The sequence below is a fragment of the Helianthus annuus genome, chromosome 17, assembly GCF_002127325.2.
Source record: "Helianthus annuus cultivar XRQ/B chromosome 17, HanXRQr2.0-SUNRISE, whole genome shotgun sequence".
Taxonomy (NCBI): domain Eukaryota; kingdom Viridiplantae; phylum Streptophyta; class Magnoliopsida; order Asterales; family Asteraceae; genus Helianthus; species Helianthus annuus.
The window spans coordinates 157,616,042-157,638,608 of record NC_035449.2 but is presented as its reverse complement, the minus strand read 5'-3'; the positions used below and the strand labels follow the sequence as shown (position 1 = coordinate 157,638,608).

The 22,567-nt window shown below is 35.3% G+C and overlaps 2 protein-coding genes across 5 annotated transcripts in view; one reads left to right on the top strand and one right to left on the bottom strand.

Moving 5' to 3' along the window:
- LOC110922502 (non-specific lipid-transfer protein) overlaps window positions 1-8,531 on the top strand; it is a 37,389-nt gene extending 28,858 nt beyond the window's left edge. Inside the window, exon 7 of the mRNA XM_035986506.1 lies at window positions 8,446-8,531. Coding sequence (XP_035842399.1) covers window positions 8,446-8,461 — 16 coding nt within the window. The 3' untranslated portion in view covers window positions 8,462-8,531. The remainder of the gene's footprint in view (window positions 1-8,445) is intronic.
- LOC110926513 (probable cyclic nucleotide-gated ion channel 10) lies at window positions 3,936-20,930 on the bottom strand. Of its 4 annotated transcripts, XM_035986504.1 has the most exons (10): window positions 20,510-20,846; window positions 19,541-19,610; window positions 11,527-11,949; window positions 8,049-8,261; window positions 7,354-7,646; window positions 6,995-7,106; window positions 5,600-5,845; window positions 5,120-5,514; window positions 4,919-5,032; window positions 3,936-4,110 (listed from the first exon to the last, which is right to left on the bottom strand). In XM_035986504.1, exons 3-9 carry the CDS (start codon window positions 11,923-11,925, stop codon window positions 4,933-4,935), a joined length of 1,758 nt encoding a protein of 585 aa, XP_035842397.1. In that variant the 5' UTR covers window positions 11,926-11,949; window positions 19,541-19,610; window positions 20,510-20,846; the 3' UTR covers window positions 3,936-4,110; window positions 4,919-4,932. The 4 variants fall into 4 exon arrangements, with proteins under 4 accessions (XP_035842397.1, XP_022025979.1, XP_022025980.1 ...); XM_022170287.2 differs by lacking the exon at window positions 19,541-19,610 and having other exon boundaries at window positions 20,510-20,930; XM_022170288.2 differs by lacking the exons at window positions 19,541-19,610; window positions 20,510-20,846 and adding an exon at window positions 18,528-19,130.
- Window positions 20,931-22,567: the final 1,637 nt, after the last annotated feature.

The window sequence follows — 22,567 nt, the reverse complement described above, 5'->3', positions numbered from 1 at the left end:
TTCCCTGGTTTCCCAATTGAACTGACCAGTCACAACCTTCATCTGCATGAACTACTAAGGCCCTGTTTGAGTTGGAAGGCCCCGACTGGTTTGAGTTACCCGGGTTGTTAACTGCTACAATGCTCCTTTCATTGTTCACTTGATTGGCATTAGATGAACTTGACTAGTTTCTAAAAGGATTTTGATTTCCTTGTCTGCTGGGTCGAGTGCATTCCCGCTCTAAGTGTCCTTTCTCACCACAATTGAAGGACGTAACTGCATCCTTATCAAAACCATACTTAGTATCCCTTTTACTCTTCAAGCTTGTTCTACCCGTTATTCTCATGTAGTTTTTAGCTCTTCTCACCGCACTCGCAAACACCCATTTAATATTCATCAGTTCCATTTCCTCCCTGTCTATTTGTTGATAGTCTTCATCTGTCAAATTAATGTTCCCAATTTGACAGGCGACTAATCCGCAATACGCACTCACCATTGTGTTTAGAAGTTCTATATGTTCCCGAGGACCTTTCACACCGACTTTGGTGAAGTTTGAGGTATCAAATTTGACGGTGTTGGGGTTTGATTGTTGAGAATTGTTGTTTCCATAAAAGGCTTGTTGAGGAGCTGGTTGAGAAGGTTGTTGGGTTTGTTGTGGAGCAGCTTGTGAAAACGAAAAATAGGCTTTCGGATCGAATGGTCTCCCATAAGGGTCTGTTAGAGAACCAGAAGGTTGAGCTGGTTTGGGTGGTGGTAGATAGGTTGTTGGATCAAATGGTCTCCCATAAGGATCTGTATTTGATACAAATGCGGTTTGTAGCTTTGGTTGCTGACTGGTACTAACTCCGATGTTAATACCTCCAAAGTATATCTCGGGATTCTGTGGAACTGGAATTCGTTTTGCCTTTCGAATTTCTTCTCCGTCCTTGTTTTCAAGCTTCTGAACGAATTCATAAATACTAAGCGTATCTAAGACACCAGTATGCTTTAGCAAGTCAATGAATTAACTCCACTTGGGTGGTAAAGCTTCAGCAAAACGCATGACCATTTCTTGTTGTGTAGTAGTAACCTTGTATGAGTGCATCTCACTTAGCAAATGATAGTACCGAGTAGCCATGTCGTACAGGGTTTCATTTTCCATTAACAGAAATCTTTCAAATTCCTTCTTTAACAAGTCATGACAAATCTTTCTCATCGCAGCATTTCCTTCTCCCCTTGCTTCCAAGACGTCCCACAAGTTATTTGTACTTGTACAATACGCGAATTGATGATAAATATTCTTATAAAGTGCTTGCATAAGGATAGCAAAGGCTTTCTTCTCAAGATCATAGGCCTTTTTATCATTATCGCTCATTCCCGCCAAAGTAAGTGGATTGGAACCTCCTTCTTCGAGAGCTACATTGTACGGTGTAGTAAAGCACATCCACAATTCGGTATTTTGCCCTAGAATGTACGTATGAAAATGACTTTTCCATGATGGATAATAGTTCATGTGATTCAATTTTGGTGGACGATTGTTGCTTTTTGTTTCACTCTCGCTTAAGAGAAGATTTTGAATGCTATTATTTTGATTTGCGACACATGCCCATTAATGTGCAATAATTTCTTGTTTGGGCATTAAACCTTGACCCATTGTGAAGGATCTTGTGGTGTATTTGAGTTATCACTCTAATCCCAAGGATTTGAGCTCATTTTGATGTTTTATAAAAGACTATTTAAGTTAAAGGACAAATTTGTAAGTTTTGAAGAAGTTACAAACTCTCTGTGAAAAACACAAGGCGTTGCCCACGAAGAATATGCTCCATGAAGAATAGGCTATACGAACAAAAATTGTCATGAAGAACTATGATTCTTCGTTGACAAATAGAACCATGAAGATCATGGTTCTTCGTGAGACTGATTACCCACGAAGAATGGTTCTTCGTTAAGCAGATTCTTCGTCAAAGTTGTTCGTGTATAATGTTTTTCGTGAAATGGTTGGTGAGATTCTCCCTTTTACAGTAAGTCACTTTTTCTGATTTTAAGAAAGGTGGTAGCTGGATATCCTAACATACTTAAAAACAAACATTCGAAAGATTGCCTTTTCCAGTAAATCTTTTGAATCTTATCCCTACCAACCAACTTCCGGTGACTTTTCCGGTTAAACGACTCGCCGGAAAGTTTGACGAACTCAAATTTTGCAATAAATTTTAAGAAAAACCAAGTCCTAACATGTCTCCATGTGTTTTAACTGGGTTTTTGTAAAAAGATATCTTCAAATAACAAGTTTTAACTAAGATTTAAATACTTTTCTTGGAGAAACTTAATTTTCTTGTTTTCAAGTTCAAGAACAACTTCAAGAAACTTTACAACTTGCTCAAACACAAAGTTTTGCTTGGTTTTAAACAAGGAAGAGAGCCAAAGCTCTAATACCACTTGTAGGTCCACTTGGAGGATCAAGATAACCTACTTCCTTGTTTGTTAACACAAATACGAGTGCGGAATCCACGTAGTTATGCAAACCGAAGCAAAGAAATGGAAAACACAAGTAACCAAAGATTCACAATCTTAGATTATGTGAAGAGAATCAGTACAACACATACACACAGTGCTTTCAACTCTCAGGGACTCTCTTACTGAAATGAGGAGCAAGTGTCTGTTTATATAGGCCCAACACCCAGTAACCCTACGAAGAAGGTTACTGGGCTCACGAACAACCTTCAGGCCCCACGAAGAATAGGTTCTTCATGGACCATTTCAGTAAATAATCCATCACCCCGAAGAATGGTTCTTCGTGGTGAACAAACCTGATAAAGACCTGTTGTTCGTGAAATATGTAATCCCACGAAGAATAGGGGTTCTTCGTGGGGACCCTATACACAGACATAACTTGCAGCATACAATAAGATCAAAACACATAAACAACTAACAGTTGCACACATGCAAACTGTTTTACAATGCTAACAAAGTAAACATCGTGCTAAGTCAAGATAGAAGGATATCTTGACTTGGCCGACTCGACCAAAACTATACATACCGTAAATAAAGACCGTACAAATTACAACGTAATAAGAACAAGCGACAGACACAAAACTGTACCAACAGGAATTAGTCCTTCTCTAGACTAATACCCGAGATATTACTACTCCTGAAGTATATCTCATTATTATATTTAGTAACCCAATTGTAACCCCTATAAATACTTCTCATTCATATACTGTAACAGTTTGAGCACCTAATACAAAAGGAAGAACTAGTTGTGGAGTGGATGTAGGTCAGATTAGACCGAACCACTATATATCTTGTGTTCTTGTTCTTGTGATTTAGAGTGTGTGAGCTTGCTGCATATTGTTCTAGTGTTCATGTGAATCGTGTTCTGACCTAACACTTCGAATAACTCTCATGTGGATCTTATATGATGAACTCATCATTCAACAAAAAGATATTTTCTCTGTAGTCTCTGTATTCTCTCTCCTAGGATTACACTTTCATAGATTTCATCTGCTCTAGTTAGATCTCGTGTATCAGACCAGTAGTCTAAGAGTGTGCAGATCATTGTGTTGATGATCTGCTAGTGAGAATAGTGTGAGATTTCTTACGTTTGTTGTAGATTTGTTATATTCTTGTTTCTGAGTGATTTAGTCTGAATAAAGTTTTTTGTCTTTGAATCAATGTATTTTGACAGTGGGTTACTGGAGGGGGAACCCAAAGCCCTAGATAACTTTGGTCTACGAAAATTTTCTATTTTCTTAAATAAAATGTTATGGGCCTGTTTAATTATGTTTATTGGCCTCAAAAGATCTCAAATTTAATAGTAGGCCTAAAGACATTTTAAATTTTACTAGTAGTCCAAGAAAAAAAATCAGGTTTCCTATGATTTAATAAAATTGTTTTGACGCGACCCGTGTTTGCCATTGTCTAAAATCCCAGTTCCCCGAGTGAGTTACCTGCCCTTAATCCTAAATAAAACATTCTAATGAGGTAACTTCTAAATAACAAAATAGTGTTAAAATACCGTAGCTGGATAAACACCATGTTAACCATGTTAAGGTCATAGAAAACATAATAAATTATTTACTAAGGAAACCAAATGCTGAATGAATGGACCTAATTACATTTATCTTGTCTTGATCATCAAATGCCGTCCATCATCTGAAACAGAAGATTGAAAAAATGAGCTCATACCTTAAGGTTAAGTTACTATAATCATCATCATGCTCAGTAAAGCTCGCCTTAAGGTTAAGTTGCTATAATACGAACTAAAATGTCATCAAGTGTGGCTAGATGCTAAAGTGCTAAAAAACATTCATGATTTTGAAGGAGGGGTGCCCGACCCCCGAACTTTTCGCTCAGTAGTGTTATATATGTAGTTTTCGTATAAAATTTTTTGGGTATATACGTTTTCGACCTCCCGGTTCTATAGAATTTTTGGGTATATACGTTTTCAACCCTCCGTCTTCATTGTCAAGCTTCGCCACTGGCTAATAATATCGAACTAAACTGGTTCGTCAACTCTGGCCAGATGCTAGAGCACTAAAAAACCATGATTTAGAAGTAAGGACAAAACATAAGCTTAAGTTGCCAATAATATTGAACTAAAATGGTTGATTAAGTCATGTGGATAGCAGATGCTAGAGTGCTAAAAACCATGATCTAGAATTGTTGGGAGAGAACTCAAAGTTAAGTTGCTAATAAGATCGAACTAAAATGGTCGATCAAGTGTGGCTAGATGCTAGAGTGCTAGAAGTAGGACAATACTTAAGGTTAAGTTCTTAATAATATTGAACTAAAATGGTTCATCAAGTTTCCAACCTATCACCTTTGAAACAAAAGATAAAATGATTTATGAAGTGTGGCTAGCATATGACCTCAAGTGAGCTCAAAACTTAAGATTGGTTCATCTGTTGATGAAAGGCACCCCCCATCTATATCTAAACATGTAAAGGGAGAATAACTTTACCTAAAGAAACTTAATTATGCATTATACATTTTTTCACGCTTCCTTTTACAGTGTGTCCGCCATGCAGTCTGTATGTAGCAGGCTGCCCAAGTTCTCCACTGCTGTGAGCAGAACCTGAAATCGAATACAAAATTGAGAAGTTTTAAATTTATATAGAATATCAATAATGGGTATTGAACTTTTATTCTATTCTGTGACTACCTAAAAGCATATTGGACACGCCTACTATGGAAACTACTGAACTGTGATGCAACGAATAAAAGATCGTCGGCCACTAGAGCAAAAGCTTGAACATCTGTAAGTGCTTGGACTGTTCTAGTGTAAAACGGAAGTTGACTTCTAGGATCTGAAACCCATGTGAGAAGTTCTTCTCCAAAGTAGTCACCAGCCTTGAGGTTGCGAGCATTAAAGTAGGCAAACGTTCCTTCGTCGGTTATATAGCGTTCTACCTCTACCTCGCCACGTGTGATGAAAAGCATTTCACTAGCGGGCTCACCTCTGCGCACTATGAAGCTATTCTGTGTATAAAGAACTTGCTTTAGTCTGTCACACACAGCATCCAATAATATATCATCCATTTGTTTAAAAACTGGCACCTGCACATGTGGTAAGAAATTGAATCCTGGTTTAACAAAATTTAATATGAAGTCACTAATGCTGTGTAAAGAAGATGCGTCTCACTCTCTTTAGTAAAGTTAAGCAAAGATGACGTTTTATGTCCCTTCTTAAATCCTGTGGAAGGTCTCGGAAAAAGGTATCTAACTCCACACCAAGCGTTATTTTCCATTTGTACTGCTTGTCTCTCCTAACTCGTTGCCTCAACGCGTCAGGGAGTGACATGTGTGACATGAGATCCTCTGCTTCTCGCCATTTTTCTTTCATCTCTTCCATTCTGTGAGTCAGGTTTGACAAAGACTGCAAATATTTCTGTAACCATAGAAACAGTCCATGTGTTCAACTAATATTAGCTCATGAATTCGTTATATTCTGGCTATGTATTTTGTTGATTATTGTTGGAATATCACAGTCTAATACACAAGTATTGTTGGAACTGGTTCACTATATTATATTACTTGCTACTGCTTACATAATGTTAATATAAGCTAGGAAATAGATTAAACAAACTTTCAGTAACGCACGGCCCAATTTCCTAACGACTCTAAAGACTTAAATCGTCCTTTCCAGAACATTCATAACTCCATGACTCCGATGCTTGACTACATGACTCCAACTGCTATTAACAACTATCCAATATTTTAATTTAAATTTTAATGTCCCCATTTAATTCAAATCCTCATGACCCCCAGCCTTGATCTTAACAAACTGAATTGTATTGCCCAGGATTAATGATCAATTGGAAAGATTTGGATGGAACGAATATGGGTTCTGCACATGGTCGTGCAGACCCGTGAAGAACATGGTGAATACCAAAATATACACACACCAAAACACACAATATATTCACACACACAATCGACGTACATGAGAAGGGTATTTATACCTCTGAGTTTTGGCGGTTATCATCGTCAACTAATCTAACCGGTTTGATTTTTACATCTTTGACTTTCTTAAATTACATAATAATAAAATACCAAATATAGAAACCTTAAGGATTTCTTGATTAGTTAGGTTTCCAACAAATAGATCCTGCCCAAGTACCTTATTAAACACATTTGGCAATTATTCTTGAGTAAACTATCACTGTTTGGCAAAATTTTCTGGCGAAAGTCGCTCGTTTCTAAAATACGAGTTTGAAGAGCGTCAAGGAATATGCCAAAATCAAAGTTTGTTGAATCTTTAATATCATTCCTTTCAAGAAGAGGACATGAAGTTTTGAGGAATCTGAAATTTGTCACCGATATCTATAACTACATAGGGGTTGTATACATAGAAGTTGGATTAGGATTTACTTTGGGACCATAATTTTACTTTATTTTGGATTAGGATCCAAGATAGCATATTCTCCAAAATAGCAATGGCTCGTAATTGGAGTAAAGAATGGAATTAAGGTTTTCTAGATAGTAACCAAACCTAAGAACAATGAAACATGAACAATAAATAGGTAAATTAACTAACCTGCATATTGCCGATCAGCAAAGCAAAGAGAACCAACCCAATGACAGCAACAAAGTCAGCAAAAAGAATTTCCCCATAGAATGTGCTTGCTTTAAGACCTTGACCAAGAGAGCTGTATCCAAAGAGGACATTTATTAAGCTTAAGGATGATATGCCAAACCTTTATTATTTTCATGATTGAACTTTGATCTACTTATAACCATACGAACCAAAAGCTCATCACACTGATTTTAATTGCTAAAGAGCTTGTTTATAAATCAATTTTTTGTTAATTCTCTAGCTCATTTAGATGCCTCTCCAAGAAAAATGTGCATCATTGAAGTTCGCAGATTGATATAAGATACATTGTGAGTACTAACCTTAGGCTTTGCAAACCCCACAACGAACAATACAAAATTTTCTGCCGAAAGTCCCTCGTTTCTAAAATACGAATTTGAAGAGCATCAAGGAATATGCCAAAATCAAAGTTTGTTGAATCTTTAATATCATTCCTTTCAAGAAGTGGACATGAAGTTTTGAGGAATCCGTAATTTTTCACATGGTCTTTTCCGCAATATAAATAATTTGAGTTACATTTATGCCTTTTACATGCACTACGCCAGCATCTCATTTCACTTTCTATTGCAAACAAGTACCAAAGGGCTCCAACCACCTGTTTACAAATAAAAATCTTTGTTGCCATTAGTAGAATAAAATGCATAAATTTCTTAATAACATCAATAAATCTTTATTGTTTCTTTTTTTTTCTTTTGTTTTTTTTTCTGTGACTGACCCACACCAAGCAATCTTGAAGATTTAGTCTCACACATTTTATATTGACCTTTTTCCATCCAGACATTGCATGGAATTCATGGAGTAAAGGAAAACTCCAAAAAAAATATATATTTATGGAGCATTCATATTTTGCTAGGTAGATTGTGGATAAATTCTAAATTGAGAAAAATACATGGGATATTCATCTAGAGAAAAAGAAAAGATCCAACATATATATATTTTTCACGAAGCATATATCTTTTTTTGTATTATAACTTGGACTAGATGAAATAATACTTACATGGCTAGCAAGCACATAGAGAAAGAAGTTAAAAGCAGCTCCAGCCCATGCTTTTTCAATGACGAAACCAGAAGTTTTGGTCACTTTCTGATAGAACAAGGAAGTCTGTATAACTCGAAGGAAATACTGAGAGAAGATGATGAATTTCAATAGATTTTCCTTCGAAACTGAGGATGGCCCATCTAGACTATTGATGATTACAAAAACTACAAACTGCACACACGCATCATAAATCATAAATATATTATATAATAGACATTTTATAACGTTCGTGATCTTTTAAGAAAAAAAAATGAATGTTTGTTTCTGTTTTTTACATCACAAGCTAACAGCATCTATAAATGAAAAAAATCAAAATAATATTCTTATTTCCTCTTTGATGGATTTGTGTGCGCAGCTATGTTGGGTTATGAAGGCTTTATGGGGTTGAGCTCATATGGTGGTCTTGGATGTTTCAGTCGACTGGGAGGAAATAAAAGGGATGAGTCGGTTTTAAAAAATAGTTAAAGGTGTTGGTGCAGTTTTTTGGTCTGTAGCTTGTTCTTATTATGTTGTAATGTGTACGGTCTTTGTATATGGTCTGTATAGTTTTGGTTGGACATTTTATAACGTTCATGAATTTTTAAGAAAAAAAAATTAATGTTTGTTTCTGTTTTTTACATCATAAGCTAACAGCATCTATAAATGAAAAAAAAATCAAAATAATATTCTTTATTCCTCTTTGATGGATTTGTATGCGCAGCTATGTTGGGTTCTGAAGGCTTTATGGGGTTCAGCTCATATGGTGGTCTTGGATGTTTCAGTCGATTGGGAGGAAATAAAAGGGATGAGCCGGTTCTAAAAAATAGTTAAAGGCCCTAATTATGTTTCCTGTTTACCAAGTAATTAGCCTAGTTATTTACCTATAAATACCTTGATATGTAATTATAATCTTGGTATGAGCTGAATAAGAAATTTCTAAATGCGGTCGTGGATGTAGGTCACCCACCAAGACCGAATCACGTTCTATTGTCGTTTGTTTTTATCTTTTTCTATTTCCACGTGTTTAATTCGTTAGTCGCCAGTTTGAAGTAAGTTTATTAGGTTAAGGATAGGGTTTTTTTTTCTGAGTTCTTGTTTGACTGTTATTAATCAACTGGGGTTTGAGGAATCGGGTCTTGTGAAGTTCAGCATTGAGGTTTTGATTTGTCTGCAAGGTTTTTGCAAGAGCGCATCAGTTTAATTGCTAGCATTTAGTAAAACATACGTCAAGTTTAGGCTCATATATGCCATTAATGTGTCTATTCATTGTCTTGATCTTCTTCTTGTTTGCTATTGTGATGGTTGAAGACGGGAAGGTACACATTATTAAGTTCAACAATTCTGATTTCAGTTGGTGCAAATGCAATTAGAAGCATTGATCTGTCTAATAAACTTGGATGTGGTACTAGAGGATAATCCGAAGAAAACGGATAATGCTAGAGAAACCGATTGGGAATCAAAGGACAAGAAAGCCAGAGCGGTTATTATGTTGTCTTTGATGAAGAATGTTGCATTTAACATCATGAAAAAAGCCACGACTCGTGGTACGCTGTTGGCTATATCAAAAACGTATGAGAAACTGTCCGTTGATAATAAAGTATTCTTGATGAAGGAGTTGGTTATGACAATGATGAAAGAAGGGAGCTTAGTGACGGAACACATTAACAATCTGAATTCACTTATGTCCATGTTAAGCTCTATGGGAATTAAATTCAGTGATGGGATTCAAGATGTATTATTGCTTGAGTTATTGCTTGATAGCTGGTCCGTGATAGTTATTGTTGTTACAAGTTTTGTGGAACAAATGCTATGACATTTAAAGGGATTAGAGATTTGGACCTTGGCAAGGATATCAGACACAGGAATCAATATGGATCATCTTCTTCAAAGATGTTTCATGTTGGTAGAAGTAGAAGGAATAGAAGGGACAGTGTCGGGGAAATAGATCGTCTAGATCTCGAAAAAGTTTAAAGTGTTGTAGCTGCAACGAGGTGGGGCATGTTAGGAGTTAGTGTCTAAAGGCAAAGAAGAAATATTTGAATAGTTTTGCTGGGGATTCTTAGGTCATGGATTTAGGAGCTTTATTTCATGCCACGCACAACGGAGAACAAGTGATGAATCTAAAACATGGTGACTTGGAAAGGTACGATTAGCGAATATAGAGATTCTTCAAGTAACGGGCATGGGAGATATCAATTTGAAAACTCCATATCGAACTACATGGAATTGAAGAATGCTAGGATGATTCTAGGTCTGAAGACAAAGCTTATTAATGTCGATCAATTTGATGAACATGGACCAGATGTAATGTTTGGTGGTCGTAAATGGAAATTGATAGATGGTAATTGGGTTATTGCTCGTGGTAAGAAACGTGGAACATCGTATATGGTTGAGGTACCTACTAAGGGAAGTATGATCATCTCGATCAAGCATGACGAAGTCTGGTTCGTTGAATCTGGTGTTGTGAGAGTTTATTTTGCAAACGGGAAGCCTGGAGCTATGGGGATTCAAGTTAAATGAATTACAAGGTTTTAACCAATCAGGTGATTTGGTAAGAGTGAGAACACACGCCGTGTTCAAACTTAAGTTCCAAATAGCCTTTGGGTTTTGAAGATCAAGATTCCAAGTGAAAAATTCCCTCCTGGGGAATGATTGGTGAGTGTGGATGGTCCTAGATATATCTCTCATGTATCTCTAGATCTGACAGATTGTGCATGCCAAAATTGAGATAGAAAATGGGTAAGTGGTGGGGTTAGCCACGACTTGGTCTTGTATGAATGGTAAGTTGGATCTTGGGGGAGCTTCAACGTGGGAACACTACAACTAAGGGAGTATGACTGGATTTAATTTATAAAGTCATAACTTGTTCTTGGGAACTAAGGCCAAGAGGACTTATTTATGAAGATTATTGGAACGACTGATACAGTGTTGCTTGGATGCAAGTTCTTTGGATACTGCAAAGCCTTGAAGTAAGAGATTGTTGGGTTATGAAGGCTTTACGGGTGTGGGCTCATATAATGGTCTTGGGTGCTATGGTGGACTAAGAGATGGGTCGGTTTTAATTTATAATTAAGGGGCCAAAATATGTTTCTTGTTTACCAAGTAATTAGCTCTACTTATATACCTATCAATACCCTCATATGTAATTGTAATCTTGGTATAAGCTGAATAAGAAAACCCTAGTTGTAGTCATGGACGTAGGTCACACGCTGTGACTGAACCGCCTTATATCGTGTGCTTTTACTTTTTATGTTTCTGCATGTTTAATTCATTTGTGCATTGTGTGTTGGTTTTCGCTATGCCTTGAATCACAACAAGTTGCACCTCTTCGGTCACTATCTCACTTAAATCCATTCATAAATATCTTATAGGTGTATTTTAAGTATCAAAGATTACATAAGGTTATATAATATTATTGTAATATGACAAGGAATATAAGAATAAAAAGCTGACATACCTGTGGAAGGGGAAGTGCAGCTAATATATCCATGATGAAATAAGACTTTAGATAATGTTTTGCCACATAGCGAGGTTTATCTATATATTCTCCTCTTCCAAATTCAAAGTTAGAAGGAGTAAGGCACATGGTCCGAAACATGATAATGATGTGAAATACATATAATATGTCAGCAATGGAACGAAGAACACATACAACAATTGCCAAAGTTCGGTCCATATCAAGGCATTTCTTCTTGCCATTGATTATAGGAATATATAGGAATACAGGATCCAAAGACAATGCTACCACAGAACATAATAAGAAAGTTTTATTCCACTGCGTGATGAATCGGTCCTCTGGATGAAAAAGCTTTTTTCCCACTTTATCCTCTTTATCAAACTTTAGTATTGTCCTCATGCTTCGTTATAATGTACGCTTAGCCTATTCACAGTTGGTAGGAATTCAAAGTTGAAGTTATAAAGTACACATTTTTTTACAAAAGGAAATGGATGTAAAATATTAAAATTGCAAACGAAAATTATTAGATATCATTGTTTAGTATTTTTGTTTTGATCGATATCATTGTTTAACCTTTTATCTGTGTTTATGTCTTATTCGATATCATTGTTTAACCTTTGATCCGTGTTTATGTTTTGATCTAATTGCAATAATTCATTTGTTCTTTATATCCTGTAGTTCACACTTATTAGATAGATGCCATGCAGTAACCAAATATATAGACTCTAAAGTCTCTAACTTTTTTGCATCCAATGTGTTACGATAAAACCAAATAGCAATGAAAGAGTATTAAGAAAGCCATGAAAAGGAAAGTTATACTTTGTTGCATAAAGAACAAGATAGACAAGTGCGTGAATTAAATACAAGGATCATAGCTTACCCACTACTTGCCTACTTAACAACACTCATGGACATAAGTAAAGCCAGTTAATAAAATCTAATGAAACATACTAATAAAAAATGAACATGCATAAATAAATGGAAATTCACGTTCCTAACCCCCATATTTCTTATCGTGATAAAACATCTTTGACCTCAAGTATTGAAGTCTAGAAAACGAAGTTGTAGCTCGTTTCCAATTTCCCATGTAGCATCAGTAAATTAATTGTTCTTTAAATGAACCAAAAGCTTCTTGTAGCATTTATTCCACTAACCAACTTCTTATCCACAACAACATCAGGTGACAATCTACAACATGAATCAAAAGGCTAGGGAATGACTATAGTATCTGACCTGGTTGAGTATTTAAAAGTATGTATGGAAGGTGGGATGATGAGCACGTAAAATGACAAGCCATGATAATAAGTTATTCGTCTGACATGTTACAATATGAAGAAAGAGCTATAATACTTCGGCGATACTTTACCTTGTTAGAATGCATGAACAATATTCTTGCAGTACGATTGCACTTTTAAGAGCAGCCAAGAACCAATGCTAAATAAGCGGTGTAACATTCGGTCTTTAATACAACTAATATTGCCAACTACAAGGAGCTCACTAATTTGGGTCTCTTTGCTTGGAAGAGGATTCCTAGGAGATCACCTAAAACGCCTTAATGATATTTGACGTCATGGATTACTCATGAACTCGATATCTCTCTAGTCCACGACTGACGTGGAATTTGGTTAGGGTGTTGCAATCACCCTCCCCCTTATGGACTCATCATCCCCGATTAGCTTTGCCCCACCGCCCTAGTTAATCAGGGATATTGGACTTTCCTAAAGTATCCCTGTGAACACCCTAGGGAATAATCATCGTTGATGGTTTGCCCGACCATCCCAAACGACATGAGTGTTCTGGTTCCATTTGTATCATTTAGGCTCTCCTGTCACCAATATTATCTACTTTGCGCCCAAAAGAAGCCCTGGTACTTGTTTTTGGTTTCCTAGGTGGGCACTTCCCATGTCATTGGTCTTGGTTTACTCCTACCTAAGCACATTTACCAGGAAGTTCTCCTCTCATCCACAATTGTCATGCCCAAAAGTATTGATGATATTTGATGTTTGACATCCTTTATGAACCTAGCAACTCTTATGTCCACTACCAATGTGGGATTTGCCTATGGTGTTACAATTCCTGTTTGGCATATTGGGCAAGCCTCTTAGAGGATTATGAGTCCAAACTATGAAAATTCAATATCATCTAATGATAGGTAAGATGTTGGGTTTATAAGGTATCATCAATTCTTTTTGGTCTAATGGCTGTGGGTGAGATGAGATGAGAAGTCGATAGTTAATCATGCCAGGAGGGAGTTGTACCCTTAAAGGCGTTCTCCAAGAAGTATCTTGTTGGCTAACCAAAAACAGATCCATGAACTTCTTGTAAGCAAATCGGACAATATTGGTGTTACGAGAGAGGCCAGATGTTATCACATTTTTATTCTAATGCTAGCTTTCCCTCCAAATATTTAACGTTGTGTCTCACAAGGTGGTTTGGAAGATTATGTTCAAGTACGACACCTCCACGTTGATCAAAGACTTCCTAGCCAGGAGGCTAAACACAACCAAAGCTAGCTAGCTCAGGGCATGTGCCTTCTTATGTTGGCTCCGCGATGTTTTAGACCATGCAAGACATGAATTCTTTGATCAATGCTTCATAGAGTCTTATTTTGCCTAGTATGCATATTTGATTTGATTCGCTATCAACATGGAATCCACATATGCAATGTTACTAAAACTAGGTCAGACCATAACCATCTTTGCCAACGGATGTTGTCATAAAATATAATAATTAAGACTTAATACATATATCTATTACAAAACAAAATATGAGTTATATTAATAAAATATGGAGTCACAGGTTCTAAATTAACAATAAATTAGATTTTGAAAGAAAAAATGTTAAAAAAACCCAAAAGTATGAATAAAATATGAAGACTTAAATATTCGACCACCTGGTTCACCGGTCAAACCGGTAAACCACCCGGTTCAAATGGGAAACAGTTTAATACACCTAATTGGACCGTTGCATGTTTAGTTTTTTTTTGAACGGCCGACAAAATTTTATTATTTGTAGCAAGATGCTACCACCAAATATTACAAACATAGCATTCACCAGTACATTACATACTTATATATCACCAGCTAGCGAAAACAAAATCTTCCCCAATCCTCCCATGTTAACATTCCCATTTTAGATCTATTCTTAATCCAAAGATACGCCATCGATTTTATCTCATCCAAAGTCTTTGCGTAGTTCGGAACTCCTTGTCTGAATACCATCTCATTCCTTAGTTTCCATGTTTAGTTCCAGTCCAATTTTGAAAACACTAGACACATGCCTCAAATTCATCAATCGTCATTTTCGAGGCCACTTTCAAACCGGACATAAGGGCCTCATACTTTGGCTCAATGTTGGAACTTGCAAAGTCTAAGTATATGAGACCTCGATACCTTTCGGCTTGGTTAATAATAAACTTGCTTCACATCCTTCATCATCAGATTTCATATGTTATTTCCATACCTGAAGGGGTATGGTCCCAAATCCTGCGCCGACCAATCAGGTCGTGCAAGAGACCATACCCTTACCAGACTAATTTGGTAGTATTCCCTACCTCGCGCCGGCTAATCAGGTGTAACCAAGGCCGCACGGGGTCAGGATAAACACAAGACCAGATTTCTCACTTCGCTCATTGGATGAAAACCCTCACTTCCTGGACCTTGCGCCGGCTACGCGGAGGACAAGTACTAAAGGTACAAGTGGCAGAGCAGTGGACCAATGAGCATCCAACAGGTTGTATCCAATTATGCTCCACGATTAACAATCGTACAGGAGATAAGAAGGTACACAAGGACGCATACGTGGCACCAATCAGCGTGCGCCACCATATGCTCCACGATCTCCACTTAGCCGCTGATGTCAGACGAGACAACAAGAACAATGATCAGGCCACGTGGATCCATTCAGCATGCGCCAGCTTCCCTCTCGCCCAGAAGCACCAACTAACTGTCTAAAACGGATATTCCTTGTTGTCGACTACAGGCCAAGGCCCATCAGCCCATCCCCTTCCACACTACTCCAGCTATACATAGTGATCTTCACCTGCAGGTTTAAAGGATCCAGCTTCCTTGCTCTCTCACTCTTAATTAGATACTTATATCCACAAAGCATATACTTATCCTCACGCCGAAGAGTGGTTAGAGGAGAACCCCCCTATTCCCCTCCTTGTAACGAGCTTAATGGTATGTTTAGTGTTTTGCAGGATCCTCACATCACAGCTTGGACGGGGCAAATAAAATTAACCTTATTTATCGAGGCACTAACCACAAACTAATCACTATATTAGTTTGGTGTTTCTTCAATACCTTGATTTGTTTGCAATGGAATCCTTTTCTTCCTCGGCTGACAAGGAAAAAATCATGTTGCTCTTTCAGTGAGACATAGGATATTATCCATAATTCTCCATTTGATTCACGTTCGGGACTTCGGGGTTGATATTCAATATCATTGATCTCCCGGTATCTAGCACTTGCGGGAGTGGCTGCTCAGTTAGTACATGTATTGGATGTGCTTGGAAACACCAACTCAATTTTTAGACACATACACCAAGGCAAGGGCTAGTTTCTCTATCTGGGGGTATCGAGTTTTCAAGTTTTTAAATGCGTGGTTGAACCCTTTTTTTTTCCTCTTTTACTAGCACTACACCAAAAGCTTTTCAAGAGGTCAATAAGTATAACGTCAACATTTCATTAGGGTCGGGGTGGTGAGCGTTGGTAGCCGAGAGATGTGGCTCTTCATGTCCTGGAAGGTCGTTTCCGCTTCGTTTGTCTAGAAGAAACTGTTCATCTATAAAAAAAAAAAACTATTTTTCTCTAAACATTTCTTGAGGGTAGCAATGAAAGACAAAGTCATTTCCACCATCTTTAACAAAAATATGTTGAGGGTCACTATGTAGTCATTCACGCGTTGACCATTCTTGATTGATCTTAAGGATGCCATATTAGCCACAACGGCTCGTGGGCCATCTTAGGTAAACTCGTGAAGACCACCCCATGAATTTCCCTTCGTACACCCCAAAAGAACATTTATTAGTACTAAGTCTATCAAATGTCTCTTTGATATCACTTATCATGCTCATTTATTCTCGATCCTCAAGCACCTATTCATCTACATACATCCTGAGTTTTCGCGTGATCTTCTATTTGAATTTGGTGCTAATAAATGACACCAACGTTTTTGAGCCATATCACATTTCTGTTCAACATAACATATATACCCTATTCGGTGTACAATGTATATTTTCTCTTCCATGTAATATTCAGTTTATTTAATTTCTTTTTTAAATCCTTAATCTTCAACAATTAATAGTAACTTTGAGTTGGTAACAAATATAAAATTGTACAAAAATATATAAAAATTTTTAATGAACATAAATATATATTAATATGTTAAAAAATAATGTTTTAAACATGTTGAAGCGGGTTATCTTGAGAACGCAAAATACAATGAAAACCATGAAAACATGAAAAAATCAATCAAATTATTTTTTTGTTAATACAACCCTCATTATAATGAAAATACAACATAAAAAAATAATTTTTTAAATAATTTATCTCTCCTCTTAAAATCATTCTTAATAGCAAACTTACACATGTGTAATTGTTTTTATTTTAAAATACATGAAAAATTAAACGTGTAAATTTATTGTTTAACTGTGTATTCGAATGATATTAATAAATGTAAAACATTTTTTTGAATTTGAATGGTTTTTGACAAGTTCTCGTGCATCTCTAGAAATATATGTGTTGTCATTTTAATACATATATTTTAATAATAAATATTGAAAATTTCCACTAACTTGCGGGGAAAAAATTTATATTTGCAATTTATACAATCGATTTTAATTGACGAAAATAATTTGGTTTAGTATCTATAGACTAAAATCAAAATTTTATTATAATATTTATTAACCGAACATGAGATCATTTTGAAGGTACTAAACTAAGAGTAAATCTAAAATTCATTCTAGATTAAAATCTAAAAAAATTTATAAGCGTTTTAAATATTTATAAAGATAAAGATTTTATTTAATTGGTAGTTTTAATTGTTTTTATATTTTGATGATAAGGACAAGGATAACTGATAATCACATATTAAAATAAAAATATTTATTTTAATCAACTGTTTCGTTAAAAGGATTTATTCAATACATGTAGAATATATATATTTTTTATACATGTGGTTGATTTAAAATCCTACTTCTAATAAAGGATTCTATTATCCCGTTTTACACTCTAATGAAATAATATTATTAAATCATAATATTCAGCTTATCTTTTATATATTTAATACTTTTTACTAAAATATTTTTTTTCTTTTTTTTTTCTGCTGATTATCCAACATCATGTAATACGTAAGTTTCTAACCTAATAATAAATAAAAAAAACAAAGTAAAATGTTATAAACCATGTAATACACAACTCTTTAACCTAATTAAAAATAAAGGGAGATGTTACAATAAGTAAATAGTACCTGAAAGTTCATTTTGTTAGAAAACACATCTTGATGACTAAATGTGTTAATGGAATACATTATTCGTGTAAGACATGTGTTTATTCAAATCGTGATACACGAGTTTTTAAAAGATGTAACTATTTTATTAGTTAGTATATAAAATTATATTTATTCAAACCGTGTGATATACGGGGTTCTAACCTAGTTTTATTATAATATTTATTAAACGCCGTTTTGAAAAGTTACTAAATTGTAGGGATACTTTTGGATTATAAATATACTTTTGAATTTAGATGAACTTCATATATACACAAGATATAAACTATTTATCAAAGCCCTTACCCAAGAGACTGCAACACACATAAACACAATCACTAGTACAATTCAAGAAGTATGTATCAACTCAACGAAATCAACATCCTAACAGACATCGGATCTCGTGAGGCGTGTGTTCGACAGAAAAACCAAACAAAATATCCAAATCGATATACACAAAAGAACTGCCAAAAATCTATCACACAAAGGATTAAGAGAAGCAATATAATTACCTGGTAACTAAGAAACTTCAAGTTTCAAACAAATCTCTCTGCAAACACACGTAGACTGTGGTGCCAAGTAAAGGACATCGGTAACTATATGAATTCATCTTTTACGTATTGATTTCATCATCTTAGAATTAAATTATAGAAGACCATAGTACTATTGATTTATTGTGTGACAACCACCTCCTGAAACTTACTGAAAATGTGTTTAAATCTATTTATTGTTAAGTACTGAGTGTATGATATTTGTATTATCAGTAATTTCTACAGATTTTCATGATTAATGTTTAAATTTTGGACTACCATTATTAATATCATGAACACGATAAACACAATGAATATGATTAAAACGAAAAAACACAAACATTTTGTTCAATGTTCAACTGAAGTAAATTTGTCGATGAAGAAAGGTAGGACGTGGAGTCGAGTTCTACACAGTTGTTTAAAGCTCAATCTCCTGCTCAACACATGGCAAAATCGATTGAATAATGGAAGTAAGCGATACATGAGCTAATATGTATATAACTCATTTATTTATTTGTATATATTATTAAACACACGGAAGCTACAATTGTATCTTAGTTAAGATAGGCCCTTGGCAACGATATATACAGAATTGTATAAAGCATCAAAAATACATTATAAAAATAATAAAAAGGTAAAAGTGTGTAAAAACTAAACTGTGATGTAGCTTTGATTTTATTCTTTGATTACATGTATATTACAACGCGGTTTTGAATAAATTTATACTAAGACGTAGATAAAAATAAGCACAACTCGGCGGTACATTCAAAATTTTATAAAGGATCATATTTTAAAAGTTATAAGAGAAAAAAAAAAACAAAATAAGTTCAAAATTAATATAATAGTAAAAAAAGGTACTTTATCGCTTTGATTCCTAGTAAATTACTATTCTTAAAGTAACCGAAAGAGAAAACTAAAAAAAATAAGTTCGTGACACGCCTTGAAACACATCAACAAATGTAAAACAAAGATCAAAAACCATAAAAGAAAATTACCAGTAGTGGATCTGGTTTTCCTTTAGTGATACTAGTAGTTGTTCCTATAATGTCGATGCTAGTACCGTTCCTATAATATAAATATTTAATATATTACAGGTGTATATCATTATTAGTATACGAGACGAAATTGTAACACAAGAAAATTAAAAACAAACTTGTGATGTTCGTGGCCGCATTGAGTGAGCATCCATTTCGTGTGTATATGTCTAATTAGATGATTGTATGAACTAATTTTGTAATTATTTATTGTGGAGTATATTAAAGAGTAACAGTTTTTATAATAATATCTTAAAAGTCCATAAGAAATAGTAGCAAACCTATTGTACTAACCTCTTCCCCATTGATCGTGCTTATAAAAATGCAATTAAAAATATTCAAAGGGTATGGAAGGCGATTACACAGATATCACCAAACACATCTATAATTAACATAACATGGGTAAAGATAAAGAGAAAGACAAGTAAACTAACTAATAACATGGGTAAAGTCGTAAAGATAAAGATAAGACAAGTAAACAAACTAGAATGAGTGTGAACACCTATACAACTCATATATGTCTACTCCCTACGGAGAAGTGGGAGTTAACTCATATATGTCTACTTTTTCTCCTACGGAGAAGTAGGAGTTGAGTCATCTAGGTATTGTACATGTTGGGAATTTATGCCGTTAAAACATATTTTAGCAATAAAATCATGAAACCCAAAACCTTTAAAAATATTTTTGTAAGGTCACCAAGGATCTAGTTCAGGGGCGGATCCACCTTAATTGGTGGGTGGACGGACGGGTGCACCCCTTGAAAGAACATTTGTGTATTTTTTAGACAAAAACTTAATCGCACCCCTTGAAAATATGATTGAACCTCTCATCCACACCCCCAGGAAAAAAAATTTATGAGTCTGCCACTGATCTAGTTGTAAGATTAATTAAACCATACAAACAAACCATAGGATGTAGAAGAATTACAACCTTTGACGGGTATTTTTGCCACAACGCTTGGTTGTAGAAGACAAAGAAACCAAAATAGCTTCCCTCCAAAGTGATGTCCAGACTAAGCAATAAACCCCAAGTTGGTGCACGCCATATAACCCTTCAAGCTCTCATTAAAAATGTCTACGAATGCTCTTAGTAAAACACACTAAAAACACTCAAGAACAAGTGACTAATAACAGCACTCTTGTTCTCAACAGATTGCTGTACAAAACTGGACGGCTTTTGTGTGTATGATATATGGAAATATATGCTAGATCATCACACTTAGGGACGGACCCAAGACAAGCCTAGTGGAGGAAAAGGCACCCCCTCAACTCCAATCCAATAGTGTAAAAGTTCTAAGGTTAACAAAAAAGTGGGGTTTGGCCCCTCACAATTTTTTTGCCAGACCCCTTCTCCATTGATTTGATTGATCGCAGAAAAACCACCCCATAACTTAAGTTACTTTTTTTTTGAATGGTGACTTTCTTTTTGAGTGACCAATGTCACACCGGCATGAATGCAAGACAAAAGGTAAGGGTATACGGAGTGGTGATCGGCAAAAAGCGGCAAACACGTTTACCGTGCGGTAAACACCACCACCAACATACTTTGCCGCTTCCAAGTTTGCCAAATCGGTGTTCGGTTACCGCGTCGGTGAAGGGAATGTGTGTGTGGTGGGGTGGGGTCCATTCCTATCTCAACCAATCACACCTTTTTCCTTTTTTTAAAAAAAAATAGTTTACCACTTCACCAAGTGTCTAAACCATTGCCAACACTTTTCACCAAAGTTTAAACATTTTTGACTGATTGACATGGAGCGCTCTGATTGGTCGGTTTTTTGGTTTGCCACTCCAAAGTGTTTAACCACTCCCTACACCCTAATAACTTGCAAGAATTTTTCTAGCTGTTTTTTTCTCTAATCTAGGTGATTATCGTCATTTGAATTTCTATCGTGAATTAATATATTGAAAACCTGAATGTTTCTTTTTCATATGTATTATGGCTTTTACTTTTAAGATAGGAGTGGGTTTCCTTTTACTTTGGAAGAAAAGTGATGATTAAGGTCCACACGTTCACCTATATAGAAGAAAGGTATGGGTCATTTCTTTTCACTTGTATTGCAATTGAGAATTAATTTAGTGATGTTAGGAATTCATAAGGCTATCCATAAAATAATAATTTATAGGTAGATCGGTATGTATTTTAAAAATTAAGTAGTGAAATACCCCACATGGTGTGGTGGGATTCGTCGGTTTTACTACGACAATCAAAAGAAAAAACCAAAAACTAAACACAATGATCAAAGATCATAAAAACAGAAAAGGTTAAAATATACCCAGTAGGATATTGACACATGTTTTAAATTGATCGAAAATAATAAAAACAAATACGTTACCAATTCAGATAATACCCTGATACCAGTACCGATATCCGTAGGTTTGGTTCATCACAATACCAGCACTCTCTATAGTATACGATACCAAAAAATAATCTAATTCGAATGCAACTTCATTCTCAATAAAATTTATACCAGAAGATTAAAAAATAAATAAACACACCTAGTTACCTAGGTTTTCAAGTTCCTTTTAAGGAAGTTAACAAACACAAATTATTAAAAAAACAAATTAATTAAACATAAATTCTAATGGATAAGAGGAAAATAAAAGTTTAAAAGATATTTTAAAATCCATTACACTACTAGAAAACTGTTACTATTCCTACCAAAATTTCCTACGCATTTCCTACGAACGAAAATGGCGACACTTTTTCTACGATATTCCGACGAAAAAGAAAGGGTCTTAGTTTTGTAACAAAAAAAGTTACAAAAAAGCGACAAATTGGTTTGCGTAGGAAAAGCGTCGGAACTTTCCGACGGATTTCCCACAGAATTCATTTTCATTTTATGCATTAGTCGGAAATTCATAGGAATTGGTATGCGTAGGAAATGTGTTGGCAATTTATGACGGAATTCCTACGAAATCCCTATTCGCCAGCCATGTAAACTAATTTAAATAATAATAATATGGCATCATATCGGTATCGGTTCGTTCA

Excerpts from the sequence above, each read along its gene's own strand:
- LOC110926513 (XM_022170287.2), bottom strand. The coding sequence starts at position 11,925 with ATGAGGACAATACTAAAGTTTGATAAAGAGGATAAAGTGGGAAAAAAG. Across the intron at positions 5,515-5,599 it reads GCTTAACTTTACTAAAGAGA|GTGCCAGTTTTTAAACAAAT; the intron begins GTGAGACGCATC and ends CCACATGTGCAG. Across the intron at positions 5,033-5,119 it reads CGTGTCCAATATGCTTTTAG|GTTCTGCTCACAGCAGTGGA; the intron begins GTAGTCACAGAA and ends ATTCGATTTCAG.